General features: G+C 36.8%; 1 protein-coding gene across 1 annotated transcript; it reads left to right on the forward strand.

Annotated features, from left to right (window-relative positions):
* Positions 1-14,940: 14,940 nt before the first annotated feature.
* On the forward strand, positions 14,941-19,331 carry LOC147481656 (uncharacterized). The gene is made up of 5 exons (XM_086577446.1): positions 14,941-15,062; positions 15,151-15,252; positions 18,119-18,189; positions 18,299-18,364; positions 18,478-19,331. Exons 1-5 carry the CDS (start codon positions 14,990-14,992, stop codon positions 18,484-18,486), a joined length of 321 nt encoding a protein of 106 aa, XP_086433572.1. The 5' UTR covers positions 14,941-14,989; the 3' UTR covers positions 18,487-19,331.
* The last annotated feature ends 577 nt before the right edge of the window (positions 19,332-19,908 follow it).

Below are 19,908 nucleotides of genomic sequence, written 5' to 3' on the forward strand. Positions count from 1 at the left end.
AGGTTTCAATTCTAGCTTAAGCGGCTCCTTCTTAAGCTCTTTAGATGGTCCATCAGGCATAGGCGATTCAAACTTTTCTTTGAACTTGCTATCATCCATGACAGGTGATGAATCCAAAATCGAATTGATTGCCTTGACACTAAGTTTCTCACAGTCTGAGTCTGTCAGAGCTTTCAATAACTCGTCAGTAGGATATGAATGAGTCAGATAATCCTGTGCTAACGCTTCAATCATGCATACCTCGTTCACAACACACACCTCCTGTGGTTGCTGTAGCATATGGAAAACATTGGTCTCGACTCTCATATTACCAAAGGATAACGTCATATTACCGTTTCAACAGTTGATGAGTGAATTTGCAGTGGCCAAGAATGGTCTGCCTAGAATGATTGGTATCTGCCTACCAGATGTAGGTTCTATGTCGAGTACTATGAAATCAACCGGATAATAGAAATCTTCGATCTTGACTATGAAGTCTTCAATGATTCCTCTAGATATCTTCACTGATCTATCTGCCAACTGTAAAGTAACATCAGTCGGTTTTAGATCCTTCAAGCCCAACTTCTCGTAGACGAAATATGTTAGAAAATTCACATTGGCACCCAAATCTAATAAGGCTTGCTCCTCCAAAGAATCTCCAATTCTGCATGTAACAGTTGGACTTCCAGGATCTTTTAGTTTCACAACCGCTAGATTATATAGGTATGATGAACATCTTTGAGCGATAAAAAGCTTCTTTCGAATGTTGGTCTTCTTCTTCACTAGATCTTTCACGAACTTGGCATACTAGAGAACTTGCTTGATGGCGGTCAGAAATGGAATATTAATATGCAAATTCTAAAATACATCGCAAATCTCCTTGTACCGGTCATCCTTTATGGTATTTACTAGTTTCAAAGGAAACAGTACTGGCGGATTCTTCAATATCGGTTCTCTTCTTTCGGCTTCAGTTGGCTTGGTAACAGATAGTAGAGTCACTCGTGATGGCTTCTTCTTACTTACTTCCACAGTAGTTCTTTCAACTTCTTTTGCAAAAGTTTCTTCAGCAGGTGATACAACACTAGATATATCTGGAATGTTAGAACTGGGTGGGATGGTGGGGACATAAGTTTCCTTAGGTTCCGCAGAATCTTTTCCTACTTCATAGACAATCTTGTTATCAACTTTCTTGCCTGACCTCAGAGTGGTGACCTCCAGGTTATCCACCTGCAGGACACCTCTTCCTTTCAGATTTGGCTCCGGTTGGCTTGGTAATGCTCTTTTCGATCTTTCCGTCAAGGCGGTAGCGATTTACCCTATCTGGCCTTGAATGACACTAAAGTTATTCTCCAACTTCTGGGTTCTTTGATTTGTCTGTTTCAGCTCATTGACAATGGTGGTGATAGCTTCTTCCAGATGTGGGATAACTGCTTTGCTCGACTGAGGCGTAGGGGCAATATATCCACTCATAAGATCTGGTACTAACTCTCTATTTGTGTTGGCTTGGTATTGCTGGTTCTGGTATGACTGTTGATTTTTGTATGGTTACTAGCGGTCTTGGAACTAATACTGGTTATTCTGGAACTGATTTGACTAATTTTGGAATCCTGGAGGAAAATTCCTCTGTTTGTATTTTGTGGCTTCCAATAATTATGTCCCTGATTGAACTGGTTATTTCTTCCTAAAGAGTTGATACTACATGCCTATGCATTAGTATCCAGATAGTACGAACACTCTTCAGTGGTGTGGCCTTTATCAGAACATAGCTCACAAATGGCATAACAAGGCTTGGATTAGCTTGGAAATTGTTTGCTTTTGGAGGATTCATGGAGAACTGATCAAACTTCTTGTTCAGAGTTTCAAGTCATGTTGATAGGCTTGCCATAATTGATAGCATTGCTTGATTTGGGTCTTCTTGAATTTAGTTGCCAAATTGCTTCGACACCCCCTCCACTCTAGCTACGTCCTCATTGCTAGTACTCTATTGTTGAGTGTCTTCATCTAAATTCTCGAGAAAGTTGTAGGCTTCCTCTCCATCTAATGATGTAAACTTACCTTGATACAATGATTGTATCATCTGCTTGTTCATAGTAGAAAGTCCTCGAAAGAAAAAATGAGCCAATGTGCTCTTATCATAACCATGATGTGGACATGAGACTAGCAGATTATTGAATTTTTCCCAGCTTTGATGATATTCTTCAGTCACCTTCCCTTTGAAATTGTTGATGGCTTGCTACATGACATCTGCCTTCTGGGGTGGGTAGAACTTGTTCATAAACTTTGTTCTCAACTTCTCCCAGTTGTTGATTGAATTGATCGGCTGTGCAGTTAACCATTCGGATGCTTTACTTTCAAGTGAGAGTGGAAAAAGAATTAACTTGATACTCTCATCCCTGATATTCTGGTTCTTGAAAGTTCTGAGGACTGATAGAAATTTGTTCAAGTGGACATAAAGCTGAACATTGTCTGAACCATTGAACTATGGAAGCATAGAGATTACTGATGCTCTAAGTTCAAACTGGTTAGCTTCTGTCTCTGGAAAAACAATACTGTTGGGTGGGTCTCCAATGATTGGCGAATAGAAATCACTCAGCTGCTTCCTCTATTGTGTTTGCATGGGTGGGATAGCTTCGGGATTATTGGTGTCCAAAACACCTCCATCATTGCGAGCGGCCATTATTTTAATCTCGTCTAGTATTCTTGTGAGTCAGTTGTTAAACCTTGTCCACTGTTGGGTTCTTACCGGACGATGATATGGATGACGTGGCATACACTAGAAAATGTTATGCAAAAATGACAAAAACTATCCTACAATGCTTGAATAATATGCAACTATTCTAAATTATACTAAAATGTAAAACTACTTTCCTTCAACTGGGTTCGGCTTTGCAACTAGTATCTCACCCGTTGTCTAAAGCTGTCTCTTCTAAGGTTATGGTGAATCACTTAGATTGTTTAAGTACCACGGCCCACAGACGATAGTTTGTTTATCAAGATTCAGACAAGAAACACTAGAGTTTGATATTTCGTTGTGTTGGCTTACAACTTCAATTGTTGAAAAGGTCCTAAATGCAATTATACTAGAAAACAATAAAACTAAACTATAATGCAACTATACTAAGAATGAAAGAAGAAGAATGAAGATTCGACTAATCTGGATGGTAGATCTTGTCTTCTAGATGTCCTTCAAGCTTCTCTCTTTCTCAAAAGGATGGATAATGCGGCTAAAATTACCTCAAGATCCAAACTTCTAATCTTGAAAGAAAACGTTAAACATAAACAACTTAAAATGGCAGCGGTGCCATTTGACACGCGCTCCTAGGGCTACAATTAATTATATCCCCAGCAGCGGCGCCATTTGACACTACTTCTTTTTGTGTGTTATTGAGATGGTATGTGGATGATGTAAATAGATGATGGTCGTTAAACAAATAGAAGCGTATCAAAACCTAATTATCCCTCAATAAGTAAAGGATGAGTAGGGTATCGTTCCACTTTTAAGTGTATGTTATGTAAAGGACAGGACTGGAAAGGGGGTTTGAGGGATTAAAAACTATGATTGTAGATATTTTAGATTCTAATGCTAAACTAAACTAAACTAACTTAACTATTGAGAATTTATAAGATAGGAAATTCAAGAGATTAGAATCCACCAATAAATTTTGATCTATAACCTTCTGCTTCGTGGTTGTTCTTACAAGTAGACTACAATTAGGCAATCGAGCGAGTGTTGATGCCCTCTTGTACGAAACATCGTTAACAATTAACTCTACTTAAAGTTGTTCCTATGTTTATGCTATTAATATCTTCTTTCCTTTTATGTAAGCTCGGGCAGCCATTCAATGTATTACCAAGAGCAACATCAAGGAGTACTTCCTAATATGGCGACCATTCAATGAATCACCACTTAAGGCAAACACAAAGAATACTTCCCATAAGCAATCACTCCCTGAACTACCCCTCTAAGGCAACACAAAGAATACTTTCCTGACTCTAAAGAACTATACTACTAGAAGAAAAGTAAAGAATACTAGCATGATATTAAGATTGCAAAACATAAACCCTATTCTATACTTCCATCCCCTAGTGTGGGCAATGGAACTAATAACTAAAAACATAAAGAACTAACCTGATTGAAGAACACCATGAACCAGAAGAATCATTAAACCTTAAGCATCCGCTTCATTTCCTCCCTTGAAGAAGAAGATTAGCTTTCCATAAAGAAGAAAGAACACGAAGAACGAGAAGAAGAAGAGTCAAAGAACATAAGACTAGAAAGACTAACTTATTAAGACTCAACTAGTTAAAACCGAATCTTTTACTATTAATCTCTCTCTACCTCAAGTTCTGGAGACAAGAATATAAGTGAATTGGAAAATTACATGAGGCACTTAGGTCCTTTATTTATAGGGGTTACAATAAGTTCTAGAAGAATTCCAAACCGCCATTTGTTTCCTAATACAAATCAACTTCTTACAGAGTCCAACTTTGTCTCCAAAGCTGAGAAGGAAGTGGATATAGTGTCGTTTCATGTGTCCGGGCCTTGACGATCCTTAAAATGCTTTAGACGCTTGAAAGCATTAAGGTCTGGACGATAATCCTTCGTCCCCGGGCATTGAAGTCTATTTTGCCTCTTTTGCTCTATCCTTCTATCCTCTTTTGCGGGCTTTGGTCAAAGCAACAAATCATTTTGCCTTAGGCTTCCAAATAGGCTTTAAAATAGGTCCAAGTCGCATCTTTAATAGCTTTAATTCCTTGGCCTTCTCCATGATTGTCCACAGGCTTCCCATGTGATTCTTAATGCTCCTAATCTAATATTCCACAAAACTCTCTTTTTCACCTGTAGAATCATAAAACATAACTTACAAACACTATTAGTCCACTAAGATGGCTAAACAAGAGGCATAATCGAGGGTTAAATTGCACTTTTTGAGCATTTATCATTCATAGCTACCGAACTATGAACAAAGAATGTTCATAGCTCATGACTATGAACAATCATTGTTCATAGTCCAATTGTGGTATGAACAAAGAATATTCATAGCTCATGACTATGAACATTGATTGTTCATAGTACGTACAGTATGGACTATGAACACTCATTCTTCATAGCTATGAGCTATGAACAATGAGTGTTAGATATGAACAATGAGTGTTCATAGCTACCAAACTATGAACAATCACTGTTCATAGCTACTTTCCGATATGTTCCTATTCACACTCCCTTTCTCCACACGCATTACAATCAAGAATTTGTTTCTTAATCTCATTACTGTCATTAGTACTAATCAGGCAAGTCCTCATCCTACGAGGAGGAACCAGCAGGTATATTCACAATAATTTTAGATCTTCCAATCTCCTAAGATTATCATAAGTGCTAGACTCACTGATAGATATGACACTATATATGTCATACTCGAATGTTATGTGACTTTTTATAATATATACATTTGGTAGTATATCATAAGCGCTAGAATCACAGATAGATATGACACTATATTGTCATACTAGAATGTTATGCTACTATTTATGACATATTCCTCTATTTGGTGCTATAAGAACGAACAGATCCATTTTTGAACATATCAATGCCACACTAACTGACATATGTTTGTTGATGGTCTTGTCTCATGGTGAGGGACAACCCCAACATCCTAACAATAAGAAACAACATAATATACAATGCTTGTTAATATAGTGTATAGAATATTGTTCTATTTCATTGATTAAACCAAAGAAAATAACACCATAGATACCGCTACAAAATAATTTAGAAGCCAATCTTGAAATCTTCAGCATTGTGCGACAAATAGTACATGCTCCAGGCCACTTGATCTAACTATTACAAAAATGCTTACAAAAATCTTGTTAGAAGATTAGCAACAACTGCTCTAAAGCTTAGAAGCATTGTACTCCTCTTTCCTAACGTCAACTATCTGTAATACGGAAAAAGACTCTCCCGTCGTCACTATAAAACTTTCCAACATTGAATTTCTCCGAAACCTTGCTCCCAACCTCATCCACGGGAAATGCTATAAGTTCAACAGGAGAAAAATAGTCACTCTAATGGTATAATCTAAGTTTAGTTTACTCCCTACTAGAAAAATTATGTCGGTAAAAATTGTGTCATACCTTCCAAATTTGGACACCTACACTTTGTGTGCTCTGTAGATCGACACTTGCTACATTGCTTGGTCTTTCAAGATCCTCCTACTTCATTACCAACTTCCACTACGCCCACCAAACAAGCAACATTACTTTGAAGCCCATGAAAATAACAAACAAGAAACATTTTCTTGCGTTTATAAAAAGAAGATAATGCGCAAAATTATCACTTACATCCAATATCTCTGTTTAACCCGTCATCATCCTCACTCACATCGGCAACTCCTGCAGCACACTCGACATAGTTCGCTTAGCACTTGGACCTATAAAATAGTGCACCACAAGAAAGATATTGACGAATACAAATCAGAATCAACAAACTTTTGTAACTATTTAATGTTAACAGACAAGTGAGAATATGGCAACAGTATAAGAAACTTACCCCCATCCTTTGGATGCAAAAGTGTACATGTGGGCCTTGTGTGCCCGACAATACCACAATGGCCACACTTATTTTTTCTTGTCTCATTCTGACCTTTCAATCTACTAGGTTTATGCAGCCTACTCTTCGATTTTACGTGTGCTGGATCATTAACAAATGGACGATGGGTGCTTTTAGGTGGGGTGAAAGGCATCTCTACCTCGGCGGTGCCTTTAGAAGATATAATGCCATCCATTGTACCACTTTCTGGTGGAATATAAGGCATTTCAAAGGGAACTTGTGGACTGCCTTCAGAAGCTCTAGAAAAATATGATAACATGGATTTAGAAGCTTCACTGTTTTTGGCCGTTTGAGAGGTCCACAAACATATCTTCTTGCATTTTCCTATAAGCTCACTGTGATGAATAATGGAAGCAGCTTGCGAAGAAAAACTTGGATCGTTATTTGGAACGGCAGATTTCGCAACTCGTGTCCATCTCCTTAAAAAATAGCTCTAGGGTATTTCACGAAGGTCTTCGTGTTTGTAAACTGAAATGATATGTCTACATAGAAATCCGAATGACTGAAATAGCCCACATGAACATCAAGCATCCTGCTCTAAAAGGTTGTATTCCACACTCTTCTTTTGTTGTCTGTTCAGATGACGACTAATGGTGTATACACGAATATTGTCACCCACATCACGTTTATCTTCTGCAGTGTACATTGATTCCTCCTGTAACTGCTTCATAAAAGCAAGAAAAGCAGCTCGAGTATAGATGGATTCTGCCTACTTTGCATATTCAATCAAGTACCAATGAAAGGCTTTGTCGTTGCAGTACTTACCTCTTCTTCATGCTCTCGGTGACGAATATTTGCAATTGCCAATTCCATTTTCCCAAATAGCTCAAACAACCGTATCTCGGGCTTAACATGATGTCCTATAACAGAGTTAATAGACTCATAACGTTGGTTGCTTCTGCAACCGCCAAAGAACTCACCATGAAGATAATATTCTGCCCACCCACCCGTTTCTTCTGTACCTTCATCACCCATGTGTTATGACTAACTTCGTATTTTTCCACTAGCTTTCTCCACCTTTTTTCGAACTCTCTGCGAGAACGTTTCATAAACATAATAGAGCTGAACTCTGTTGCAAATCCAAGGATTTTGACATTGGTGATGCAATTTTTCAATACGTGCCAAGAGCATAGCCGGTGTTTCAAATATGGAAGAATACACTACACCAGAAAAAGCATTTACCAACGGCCATATCCGTTACTTACGCTTATATCCGTTAGCTATGGGGTGTTACAGTCACTTTGGCCAAAATTAGTAACGGATATAATTGTTACTTAAATTAATTTTAGTAACGCTTATATCCGTTACTATAATTCTTTGTAACGGATAGGCAATTGATGATAGTCGTTTAGATTGGTCATTTCTAATAGATTTAAGTGTGAGTAAAGTTTGGCACGCTTCAAAAAAAAGATTTCATTTGTCACAGAAATATCCGTTAGGAATAAATGTGTCACTTGATATTAGAAACGGAATTTGTAACGGAAATATCCGTTAGTAAACTATAGCATGTGGGAAAAAATATATAAATATTTTTCTGCCCTGCTTAAATTGTTTCCACCCTGCTGCACATCTAGGCATCTAGCTCTAGCACATCTTATTACTACATTTATCTTATAGATATCACATTCCACAAACTTAATAAACAAATGAATAACAAGAAACAAAATCAATAATCAATTAATCATTATAGAAACAAAGCCACCAATCCAAATCCAAATCCAAATCCAAATCCCAATTTACAAATCAAACTTACATATAAATGACTTCACCTAACCTATTCTTGGGATGTCTATAATTCTACAATAGAAGATTGCATTGTATTTGTCGTCACTGCTTGCCTCTTGTTGCTCTCTCAAGTCTTCCTAATCAGTTTTAACGGTTCGCTTGCGTGAACTGCGCCTCTATACAATAATACAAATATGGGATTAGGTAGAGTTAAAAATATATATATATATAAAGAACATGACAAGGTGGTCCCATGTACAAAGATTGTCCTGGTTGTAAGTAAAGAATTTGGGATGAATAAGAACATAACTTGACATGTCTTACCTGTCTTTCAGTGACAGTGATTAAAGTAACCCTTCTTGCAATTCACGCGGACTTTTATAAAGGGTTCTAATTTGTCCAGATATACGAGGCATAAGCAGGTGTCACAACGTACTTAAAACCACTATGGATAAAGGAGAAATTACTAGTATGTAAGCCTGTAATTTCATCAAATCACCCGGTCGCTCATTCCTTTGTCCTAAAACTAAAACTCTCTTAATAATTCAAACAGCTTTTGATACCCACAACCACTAGCCAAGACAAGAGTTCGACCTCAATCTGAATAGTAGAATTGGTCGGAACACTGAAAGTTCATAACTGAAATTAGACGATATTAAGTATATATAACCAACATAGTGAATTGGAACACAAAACAGGAACTGGATGGAAAAAATAGGAAGGGGAAAATCAGTCAAAACATACCTCCTTAGTCATAGTGTAGCCTATCTCGCAGTTTGCAAATTCTGTTCAAAGTAGTTGCAAATTCTGTTCAAAGTAGTATTGTATTTAGCAATGAACATAACAAAGAAAACAAACAAATCACTATATTGCAAACAACTTTCCATAAATCAACCACACATGAATTCCAATTTAGCAATGTGTACTTGTTCATTCCAAAGTGAACACAATTAGTCAATCAACCGCATTATTGATATGTATTACAAAGATGTAAACTTGAACTTCAATGTTGTCTGGCAAGTCTCCTTGAGCCTAAACTAGAACGACCATATCAAGGAAAACCTAACAACAACAAAAGAATGCAAGTAGTATAATTAAGCTGTGGTTTGCTAAGAAATCTCATCAAGCTCGGAGGTGGTAAAATTTTCAAACCTGATGGAAGTCAAGACTCAAGAAGCTTCTTTTCAATCTCCTTCACTGTGTCATGCCTCTCCTGAATTTCTTCCTCGATCGATATCCAGCACTTGCAATGAATGCACCACACTAATAAGCACCAAGGAAATTGAGGAGAGAAGAATACAAGGTTAGCACTTGTGAAAAGTATAATACTAATCATCCAAAAAAACAGGCCGGCCAAGTAAAAAATGGTGCATGAAGTCCCACAAACTCATTCAAACTAACAAGTTTGTATGGGTGAAGGAAAAGCCAAGACAAGTTTCTAGTGTACCCTAATTAATCTGAAGACTCACCGCAAACATAATAAATTGCACATAATAAAAAAGGGGAAAAAAGATTTACATACGTTCTTGAAGTGTGGACCAAGCAACCATGGCAACATTTTTTTGAGGTTGCTTCTTGCTCTTTGCTGGTTCTCTTGTGAAGCTCCTTGCAATCTCAACTGTGCAATGAAAGACAAGAAATGGCTTAGTCCAGAGCAACCAGTGGTATAAATGGGAAGTTTTAAACCAGCTCTATGGGTTGTTTTTTCAAGTAAATTCTTGTAAACCCCCGTCACCCTATTGAATCTTATATATATCAACATAACAATGTAAACATATCATCACGAATTGGACTTTATATAGTGTTCTTAAACTTAGAAACTAAGGCACAAATAGTCACACTGCACAGAAACAAAACTTGACAAAGTTATAGCCATTACCTTTGATCAGCTTTCAGAAGTGCAAGAAAGCTTGACGTTTTAGTTGGCTCACACGTAATTAGGGAATGAAGTAAAATAAGAACATCTAGATGAAACAATTCAAAAGTAAGTAGAATCCTGGGCCACCTAATAAAGCAACTTACCTAACAAATTAGGAAGATGATAGGAGTGATCCAATTTCCATTTTATGAACCCATCATGCATCAAATGAAAACGAGATTCTTTGTAACATAAAAGTAACAAAGTTGAAATTAAAAGTAGCTAGATTAGAAAAAAAAAACTGACCAGGGGTTTATATAATGTAAATAAGAGGCAACTAAAATAGCCACCGTGTGAATCTCATAGAAGTACATAAGCTTATATAAGATATACTAGTATCTCACATGCAACCACCCAATCTTTCCAGTTTAGAAATTCTCACCCAAATGACATATCACACTTTTGTTTCTCCATTCATGGAAGTATGGCATGGACAATATGAGCAAGCTAGATCCTAGGATATGTTCTACCTTGTTTAAGAATACTGCTCGGCATTCTTGATCATGGAACACGCAGATTAGTGAAAGTAAATTAAACTTATCAAACGTTTAGTTGTATCAATTGGAAGTTTACGTTTCTGAAACTAATGTACAAAGCCTCTCAAAGTAAACTACTCCTTCTGAAGTCTAAATAATTTTTGAATGCATAAAAAGTATAGTTCTTACTATAAATTGTACGTTCAATATATAACAATACTATATAAAAGGACATCTCTCTTATCAAGGCATGCCTCCATTATCAAATCTGAAATTTCTCACTAACCATTAGTGTTAACTATTAAGCATGTGCCTTTGGCACCACACATACATTTCATAACTACATCTAGCTTATTGTGATTTCCTTTCTTGAATATATAAGCTTTCATAACTACAAAGAAAGTAAGGACCAAAAAGATAAGAGAAACAAAACGCCATTGAATAGAAATGAGTATCAACCTTGGATTCTAAGTTCCGGCCCACAACTTAAATAGCCTAAATAGATATGAGTATCATACTAACAAAAGTAAAAACAACATAATTGCATCATCAAAATAACTTGACGTACTTTTTATTGGGTTAAGAACTTAACGTACTTATTAAAATTTGTTGCGAAACAACTGAGGCAAATGTATGGTTAGTTCAAGATATCTGAATCATTCTGTGTCCACAACTCCACATCACCAAATTAAATGACCAATCGATTAGGAATTATTGCTTGTATGTATTTTGTCCAATCTAGTGACGAGGCTTTTCAATTTGCAAAAACAAAGATGAACAGGGAATAAACCGACCATTATCTGATGATGGATTTCACTAGAAAAAAAAATGTAGTAAAAAATAAAATTAATAATAATATCTAACCTGCCTATGTTTGTCTAAGGAAGAGAGAGAAAATTATAGCGAGAGAACCCAAGCAATGGATAAGAATCGCAGAGATTCTTAAGTAGCGGTTGATTTGAAAAACAAAGTGAAACCACAACAAACAAAATCAAACAGATACACAAATAGTTTGTAAGGAAAACTGAATCTTAGCACTGAAACTATTTAATTGATACCAAATTTTTTTCAATTAGCCAAACAAACCCCAAACAAATGAAGTATCCCAATTGGGAGTGTGAATTTTGTGTCCAATCTTACAGTTCCAACAGAGATTAATTTATCCTAATTCATCAGCAAGAGGAACCAAATAAACCTAATTTGAACAGTGCACAAAAAAAAAAAAAAAAAAACTCATAAATTCTCCAGCTAGGGGTTTGGGTAGAAGGAGAGACAAAACAGATAAGAGAGTGAGAGAAAGAAAGCGTATATACCTGGTTATTTTCCATCTTTATTTGCGAGGGTTTGACAAAGGAGAGGTTATTGCCATATTGGGCATTTGAGCTCTCTACCCATCTTCTCTAAATGTGCTGCTGAATCCGCCATTTTACTTATTGTATTTGATTTTGAATACAAAAATAATAAAACTAAGAAGTCATGGGATGTTTGATGGAGGCTTGAAGACTTGAGAGAGACGAGTCATGGGAGATCATCGGGGAGAACTTGTTTATTTAGTTCTAATCTTTTCCGTTACTTCCACATATACCCTTTTAGTGTTTGTGTTAGATGTTTTTTCTTTGTTTCCTAACCGATGTAATTGTTACCAAACATTAAAATAATATTTTGATAATAATTGGAAAAATAAATTGAAATATACTAACGAATACTAAAGAACCTCACAGTTATGTCCGTTAGAAAGGTAGTAACAGGGACTAACAGATATTTTCATTACAAATGAAAATTTTGCCTTGTTACAAAATGGCCCTTATGGTGTAGTGATAGATTTCAAAGCTTTATAAATAGCTAGGTCACCATCAGTAATGACTGATTTAGGGTGTTCACCACACATTGCGTCAAGAAATGATTTCAATGCCCACTTATAAACGTTGTCGCATTCACTTATGATCAAAGCAAAAGCAAAAACTATAGTCTGTAGGTGGTTGTTGATTCCAGCAAACACAACGATCGGCATCTGGTTCTGATTGCTCCTGTACGTTGAATCAAACAACAACACATCACCAAAGCTACAGTAATCCAGACAGGAGGTGGAATCCACCCAAAATACCCCAGCCAACTGCCCACTCGCATTTAACTCATAGTTGTAATGAAATAAAGGATCTAACTTCATCTTGTCCTCTAAGTTGGCAAGCAGTGTGTTGGCGTCGCCATCAACACAGTGACTTCTCCTATCTTTTCCTATTTTGTTGTACAAGTATTTTTCGTAAAACCAACATTAAGGAAACCTCCAGCTATATGTGCAAAGTGACATATCACTTGGCATTTACGAACACCGACATCATTTAGGCACGTAGCAAATTCCAACTCTTCTCAACTCACATTTCTATGTGACCGAAGAAACATTAAACTCGGATGCGGTAAAAGTGGATGTGTGTGTTCCCCAATAAACTCTTTCACAGTCCACAACTTTGCTTCAGAATAAAAAACAACAACAATGCGGGCTTTACAATTGAACCTAGTGACCTATCTAGGTGTTCTTTTGGGTGTCATTGATTGGAGTTTATCTGCATGTCGTTCACCTTCGGCTGAACACACAAATCTCCGCTTAATAGCAACTCCATTTGAATGAATTCTTTAAACATCCTTACGAACACCGAAGCTGACTGATTTGGCATACTCATTATAAATAGTGTAGGCCTCGTCTGAGGTCTTGAACTGCATAGGTAAAAATGTTGCTTTGTCTTCTATATAAGCCCTATATGTATCAGACTCTTCAGCATCACTATCACTACTGTCAATATTTTCATTCTCCATCAGGAAAACAGTTGATTCCACATCCACACAATCACTTTTATCATACGCAAAACTTTCGAAACATAGACTTCTAAGAAACTCTTCGTCATCATTGAGCCTTATTTGATTCGTCATAGGAGCGCCTACCTAAATAAAGAAAACTGTTTTTTAGTACAAATGACCTAAATATGAAAAATTCTAATGTACCTTAAAGAGAAGAGGAAAGATTAAATCGACTTCAGTGATTGGATGATAAACTAACCTTAATTTTCGAACGTATTCAAGCCGTGTAGTGTTGTTGGTTGTTGTCACTCTTTTTTGCTCTACTTCCTTGCTGTAAACTTTAGAGAGTGAAAGAAGTAAATGATTGACCATGAATTTAAGAAGAGGTGAAAGGGGTGAAGATTTAGACGCGCAATCTAATTGAGAAGAATAGAAAATATGAGAAATTGGGGACGAATGAAAATATGTGAAATACCAATGCTACCCCTAGGTGGGCACTTTGGCTACCGGTTACGGGTTGGAAAATATGCGGTCAGGAATCGTGTGTAGCCATATATCACGCGCACTGAAGAAGCCCTCTACTTTTATACTTTTTAGGCAATATTTAAATTATCATGTCATGGTGTGTGTATTTTGTTTAGATATATTTGTTATGTTGTAAAGCAAGGCCCAAAATATCGTCTATATATCCGATATATCGCTGATATATATCATTTTTTTGGTACATGGATATATTCGATATATCTCAATCGAATATTGAATCTTTTTTTTCCCGATATATATCGCAATTTCTGATATAACGATATATATCAACCGATAATACAATATATCTTATATAAATTATTGACTTTGACCGATATTATTGACTTTGACCAAATATTGTTGACTTCGATTGATATATTGCTGATATTTTCGATATAATCGACGATATTTCCGATATATCGACATACAAAACAAAATTTTGACTGGTTAACAAAAAAGATATCTCCAATATTTCCAATATATCCAATATATATCGATTTTTAGGTACATTGAAATATTCATCAAATTCAATATTTTGGGTTTTGTTGTAAAGAATGACAAGTATTATTAATATTTACTAACATAATATCACGAATTTTTGCAACCAAACGTGTAAAACACGAATTAATTAAACACCGCATAATTACCGTATTGCGAATTTTTTACCGTGAATCACCGAATAATTCTTGAATTATTTCCCTACCAAATTTTACCATATCCCGAATTGCTAACAAGAAACCGGTACTTCGGTTCAGATTGTCATTTGACCTAGAACCGGACCGAACCGAACATGGGCGGGACTAAAGTACTGTATTTCACTCGCTCTAGTCAATTTTGACTCATTAAGTTGACTTGACCCGAGTTGTGCCACGTGGACTGAGTTGAACCCAAAAACAACACTGTTCGCTAAAACCCTCTTTTCCGAAAAAACCTTCTGCCCCTCAAAAGTTCTCACTCTAAATTTTCACCATGGAATCTGCAACTACAATAAGCAAAGATCTATTAGACATAGAGATGAAGAACAACACTTCTTCTTCATTGGGTATATCTTCTTTTCTTTTTTCCTGGTAATTTTTTCTTCTTTCTTAAATTGAATATTATTGAAGTCTAATGTTTTGTTTTGTTTGCAGAGTCTACTCTTTTGGTATGCCAAAAAGATTCTTTGCCTCAAAACCCAAAACCCCAAACTTGTTCTGGGAAACTTGTAACAAGCTCTGTAGCTAAAAGTCAAGGTAATGTTTTTATTACATTGTGTTTGTTGTGATTTGTACTTATGTGTATTTGTTTCACTTTATCCCGCTGTTCGGTTGCGACTTATATAACATTTGGATTTTAAGGTGTTTGGAGCTTTAGATGTATTGGACTTCATATCCTTTAGCTTCAGGGGGTCGTTTGTTTTTCTGAGCCCACTTAGCTCTGAATGATGAATATAAGTCATTTGGACAATTTCACCCTTGTTATCTATTTTGAACACAAATTTGAATATTTATAAAAACAAAAGATCTTAAAACTTTTCGACCGAGTTTCTTTTGTTTATTCAACATTTTGAACAACGGTATGATACCTAAAACATTGCATATAGTAATATAAGATAAAAAGAAAACTAAAAAGACACATAAATAGTTTTACAACCATAAGTTCATCCATAGAATATTACATTTAAGATGAGGGCTATCTCCAAGTTGTGACGGTTCCAAATTAATGCTATATATCCTTGATATATTGATGCTATAAACTTCCCTCCACATAATTTTCAACATGATTCACCTTGGGTGCATGAGCTTGTGATCATGCCGATACCCATTTCACAAGGTTCAATCAAGAGTCAAAAGTCATTCTTAATGAACAACAATGCAAATATGAAGCTTGATTGAGCTTGCATTGAGACATCCCATTTTTCTGATGAATACTATAGTGGTGCACTGGTGCAAAACATAACCCAACCAAAGAGCAGTAAAGTCTAATGCATGATTCATCCTATTGTATTAGAATGATCCAAATAGATGGGCAAACAGCTATTTAACAAGTAATGATACACAAAAACAAAATGCAGCTAAATACAAACGAGCAACTCTAAATTCATTATCAGAAACCAACGACAATCATTCCAAAGATGGAAACTCGTTAAAATCAAAACGGTCATCACTCCCCAAATAAACACCTAACGACGAAATAAAATCAACCATTCTGGTAATCCTCCCAATATTATTATTCTACGAACAAAGAAATTGAACTAAACCCCAATTTGTTTCTGTCTAAATGTTCGCCCAGTTGGAAATGTTAAAGGTAAGTAAAGTTTTGTTTAAGATATATTGAGGGGTTGCCAAATAATGGTTTCTTGATGGGTTTGTGAGCTGGGTGTTTTTGGAATGAGAGTTCTTGTTTTGCTTTGTCTGAATGAAGAAGTTATGGAAATGGGTTTTGGGTTTTTGAGATGTGGGGGTCTATGGATTGTTGAAGGAAGTGCTTTTGAGGAGATTAATAGAGATTTTGTTGTTGGTGTTCTTTGTCTTCCATTGGAGAGAAGGAGAGGTGGTTGATTAGGGGCAAGAGAGGAAACAAGTGCTTCACTTTTCTAATTTCAGCATTCAGGAGCTGTGAGACCGCGGAACGTTGAAGATGATTTTTGCACTGAACGCTGAAGACAATTGGGAAGACAAACAACTTTTGAGAACGCTGAAAACTTATGTTTCAGTGCCTCTTGAACGTTGAAAACCAAAAAACAAACAACCCCCTTAGTCAATGTTAACTGGAAAATGCAGAAATCATCTTCGCAAACCACTAGACTATATTGAGTTAATCGAGCCATATGGAGTGAGACATCGCAAAAATTTATATATTCAAGATAAATTCTTGATAATAGTATAATACTGTCCAAGGATGAAGAACACTCTACTATTTTGATGAAACGAGGAGTTAAAACCCTTTCCCTGTTTTGAAATGGTTTTGGTAATGTCGCTCATGGCAAAAAGATATCTGGAATGCTACTGCTATAAGGGAGCACTAGTAGTATGGTTGTGTTGCTTCATTTATAATGCAGACGTATAAGAGTTCAATGAAAGCATAAAGGTCGTTCGTTGTGGAATGGCAATGTAAACCTGCATTCTCTTTTGGTAGTTAGGCTAGTTTCTTTCGAAATGAGTTCTACTGTTACACTTAATGTGTTTCCATGTCTTGGGTACAGAGTGTTGATTAGGCTTCGTACCCAAAGTTTGCCACATATTGAATCAAGAAAGTATTGGCTCATTTTGGTCTCGAGGTTAGTGGATGGTAAGGCAGGGAACGGGTCGGGTTTGGGTCGGATATGCCATATCCGAACCCGAACCCGAATCCGAACCAAACATTGGCTGGGTACAGAGTGTTGATTATGCTTCGTACCCAAAGTTTGCCACATTGAATCAAGAAAAGTATCGGCTCATTTTGGTCTCGAGGTTAGTGGGGTATTGCAGGGAATGGGTCGGGTTCGGGTCGGATATGCCATATCCGAACCTGAATCCGAACCAAACCGAAATGTTCAACCCGAACCCGACCCGATCGGATAACACTAAATTTTTTAAAAAAGTCCAAAAATTATCTCCAAACCTGAACCCAAACTATTCAGGTCGGGTTGGGTCGGGTCAAACCCAGCCCGATTCCTTGCCCTAGTGGATAGGCCTTTACAAGAATTAAGAGAAAAGCCTGATAATTAGGTACCATATCTATTTTGCATACAATGTGTTTGGTGAAGACTCTCTCTTACATACATTGTGTTTCATCTTGCTTTTATGTTAATAGACACTTAGGGTAATTTGGTTAGCTGCTTAAAATGATGCAGTACTAAAAGCCTATAATCTAATTGAGGGCGTATATTTGGCACGATTGGGTTACACAGCTTGCCCTTAACCATGCGACATGAGTACGACTTTCCCCATCAGATTTTGGCAAGCTTTGTTGAAACTGATGCTGTGAAGTCTTCTTAGCTGGAAAACGTGCTTTGAACGTCCAATATGAGTTATTGGTCAACTCTGCTAATAATGCTGTCCTTATTGTTGTTGCTAATCTCCCAAATACTCCAGTGCCTTAACGGCTGCTCAACCTAACTGCTTGCAATCATTTCAGTTCTTGGAAAAGTGAAGGATTTCTTAGGAGTTATGGCTGAAGCCAATGCAAGGCTGCAGTGTGATGCAAAGGTGACAAATCAATCTCTACAATTGTATAATCTCCTGTTAGAAGAGAAATTCCAGTAAAGAGTAAGCTGTTCTGTTTAAAATCTAATGAGCTGCAACTATTGTTTACCAGGAGAAATCTTTCATGGAATATGATATTGAGGCACTCACTGGGAATGAAACTGAATATGTTGAAATGGTAATCAATTTCTTCCCTTCCCTACTAATTCGTAATTACCGAAAGGAACTGCTTCTTTAAGCTGGTAAAACTTAATTTGCAAGCTCTTGGTGTTGCTGATCTTCATTCACCAGAGGCTGTAGCGGCTGCTGAATTTGCCATGGCTGGTTCCCATTCAGTGATTCCTCTACCTGCCACTTGCTGCAGTGGGTCTGACAACGATACTAGAGATGATGACATCAACAACAATAATGATGGTGAAGCTAATAGCACTTCATGTTCTTCGAACAAACCTAAGAAGTCAATGTCTGAGAAGGATGTTGCGGAGAGTAATGGTCAGTTGAAAAAGCGTCAAAAAATTATTGAGCTCCTCTGATACATATTTGGTTTATCAACATTTTCAGATGAGAGGATCCCATTTCAGGGATAACATGGCCTACGCCCTACGGGCGCTTTACTGTGAGATGATAGAGCTACTGATGACTTGAAGTGGTTGCTGGAACAAACTTCGTCTCATCAAAGAAAGGCAGCAGCAATCCCATTTAAAGATAACATGGCCTACGCCCTACGGACGCTTTACTGTGAGATGAAAGAGCTACTGATGATTTGAAGTGGTTGCTGGAACAAACTTTGTCTCATCAAAGAAATGCAGCAGCAATCCCATTCAGGGATAACATGGCCTATGCCCTACGGACGCTTTACTGTGAGATGAAAGAGTTACTGATGACTTGAAGTGGTTGCTGGAACAAACTTCGTCTCATCAAAGAAAGGCAGCAGCAATGTATCTAATTCCTTGCGAAGTCTTTGTTTCAGTGTATTGTTTTAATATTTAATATGCTTCTTCTCTCTTATGTTCCTGAGTTATGTTATTCTTTTTTGTATGTGAAACTTTGTGGCACTGTTGTGTATAAATCTAACTACTTTAAAGAGAATGATTCGGTGAACAGTTGCTATCATGGTTAAAAGAATTGAATGGTTTGTAAATCAATACTTTGGACTCGCTATGGAATGCTTCTTCTGTGGAAGTCCTTATCCGAATTTCTCATCCCAATTGGTATGGTTGAAAGACGTCCCATTGATCGCTCTGCAATTTTGTTGGCGGTTGAGGAAGAGAGATAAGTCAGATAACTCTTCTTAAAAGATGCACGTGTGTGCGGTATATCAGGTAGAGTAGACACAGTTGGATAGGCTGACGTATTCTGAGATCTTAGCTCAGGCGGAATGATTTCAAGGATTAATTATTTACTAATAGGAGACATGATCAGATACTTGTTTACATCTTTATACATGTGCTGTTCCAATATGAAAAACCTTGTAATTTCACAGCAGTTTCCCTACGCCGTTAGACACTTGTCTATATTTTATACACTTTTTTTTTACCTATGAAAAATGTTTCAGTTGTTAGTTGGTGTCCAATTTCTTTGTGCAGATTTTTGTTTCGCGCACGAATGGTAAAAGATATTCTACTGTTTTGTCACCAGGGAACCCAAAGGTGCTAGTAAGTAACTGATTTATTATTCATGTCAAAAGCTACTGTTTATTTTTCATTTCAAGATAGTGTAATC

The sequence above is a fragment of the Coptis chinensis genome, chromosome 8, assembly GCF_015680905.1.
Source record: "Coptis chinensis isolate HL-2020 chromosome 8, ASM1568090v1, whole genome shotgun sequence".
Classification (NCBI taxonomy): Eukaryota; Viridiplantae; Streptophyta; class Magnoliopsida; order Ranunculales; family Ranunculaceae; genus Coptis; species Coptis chinensis.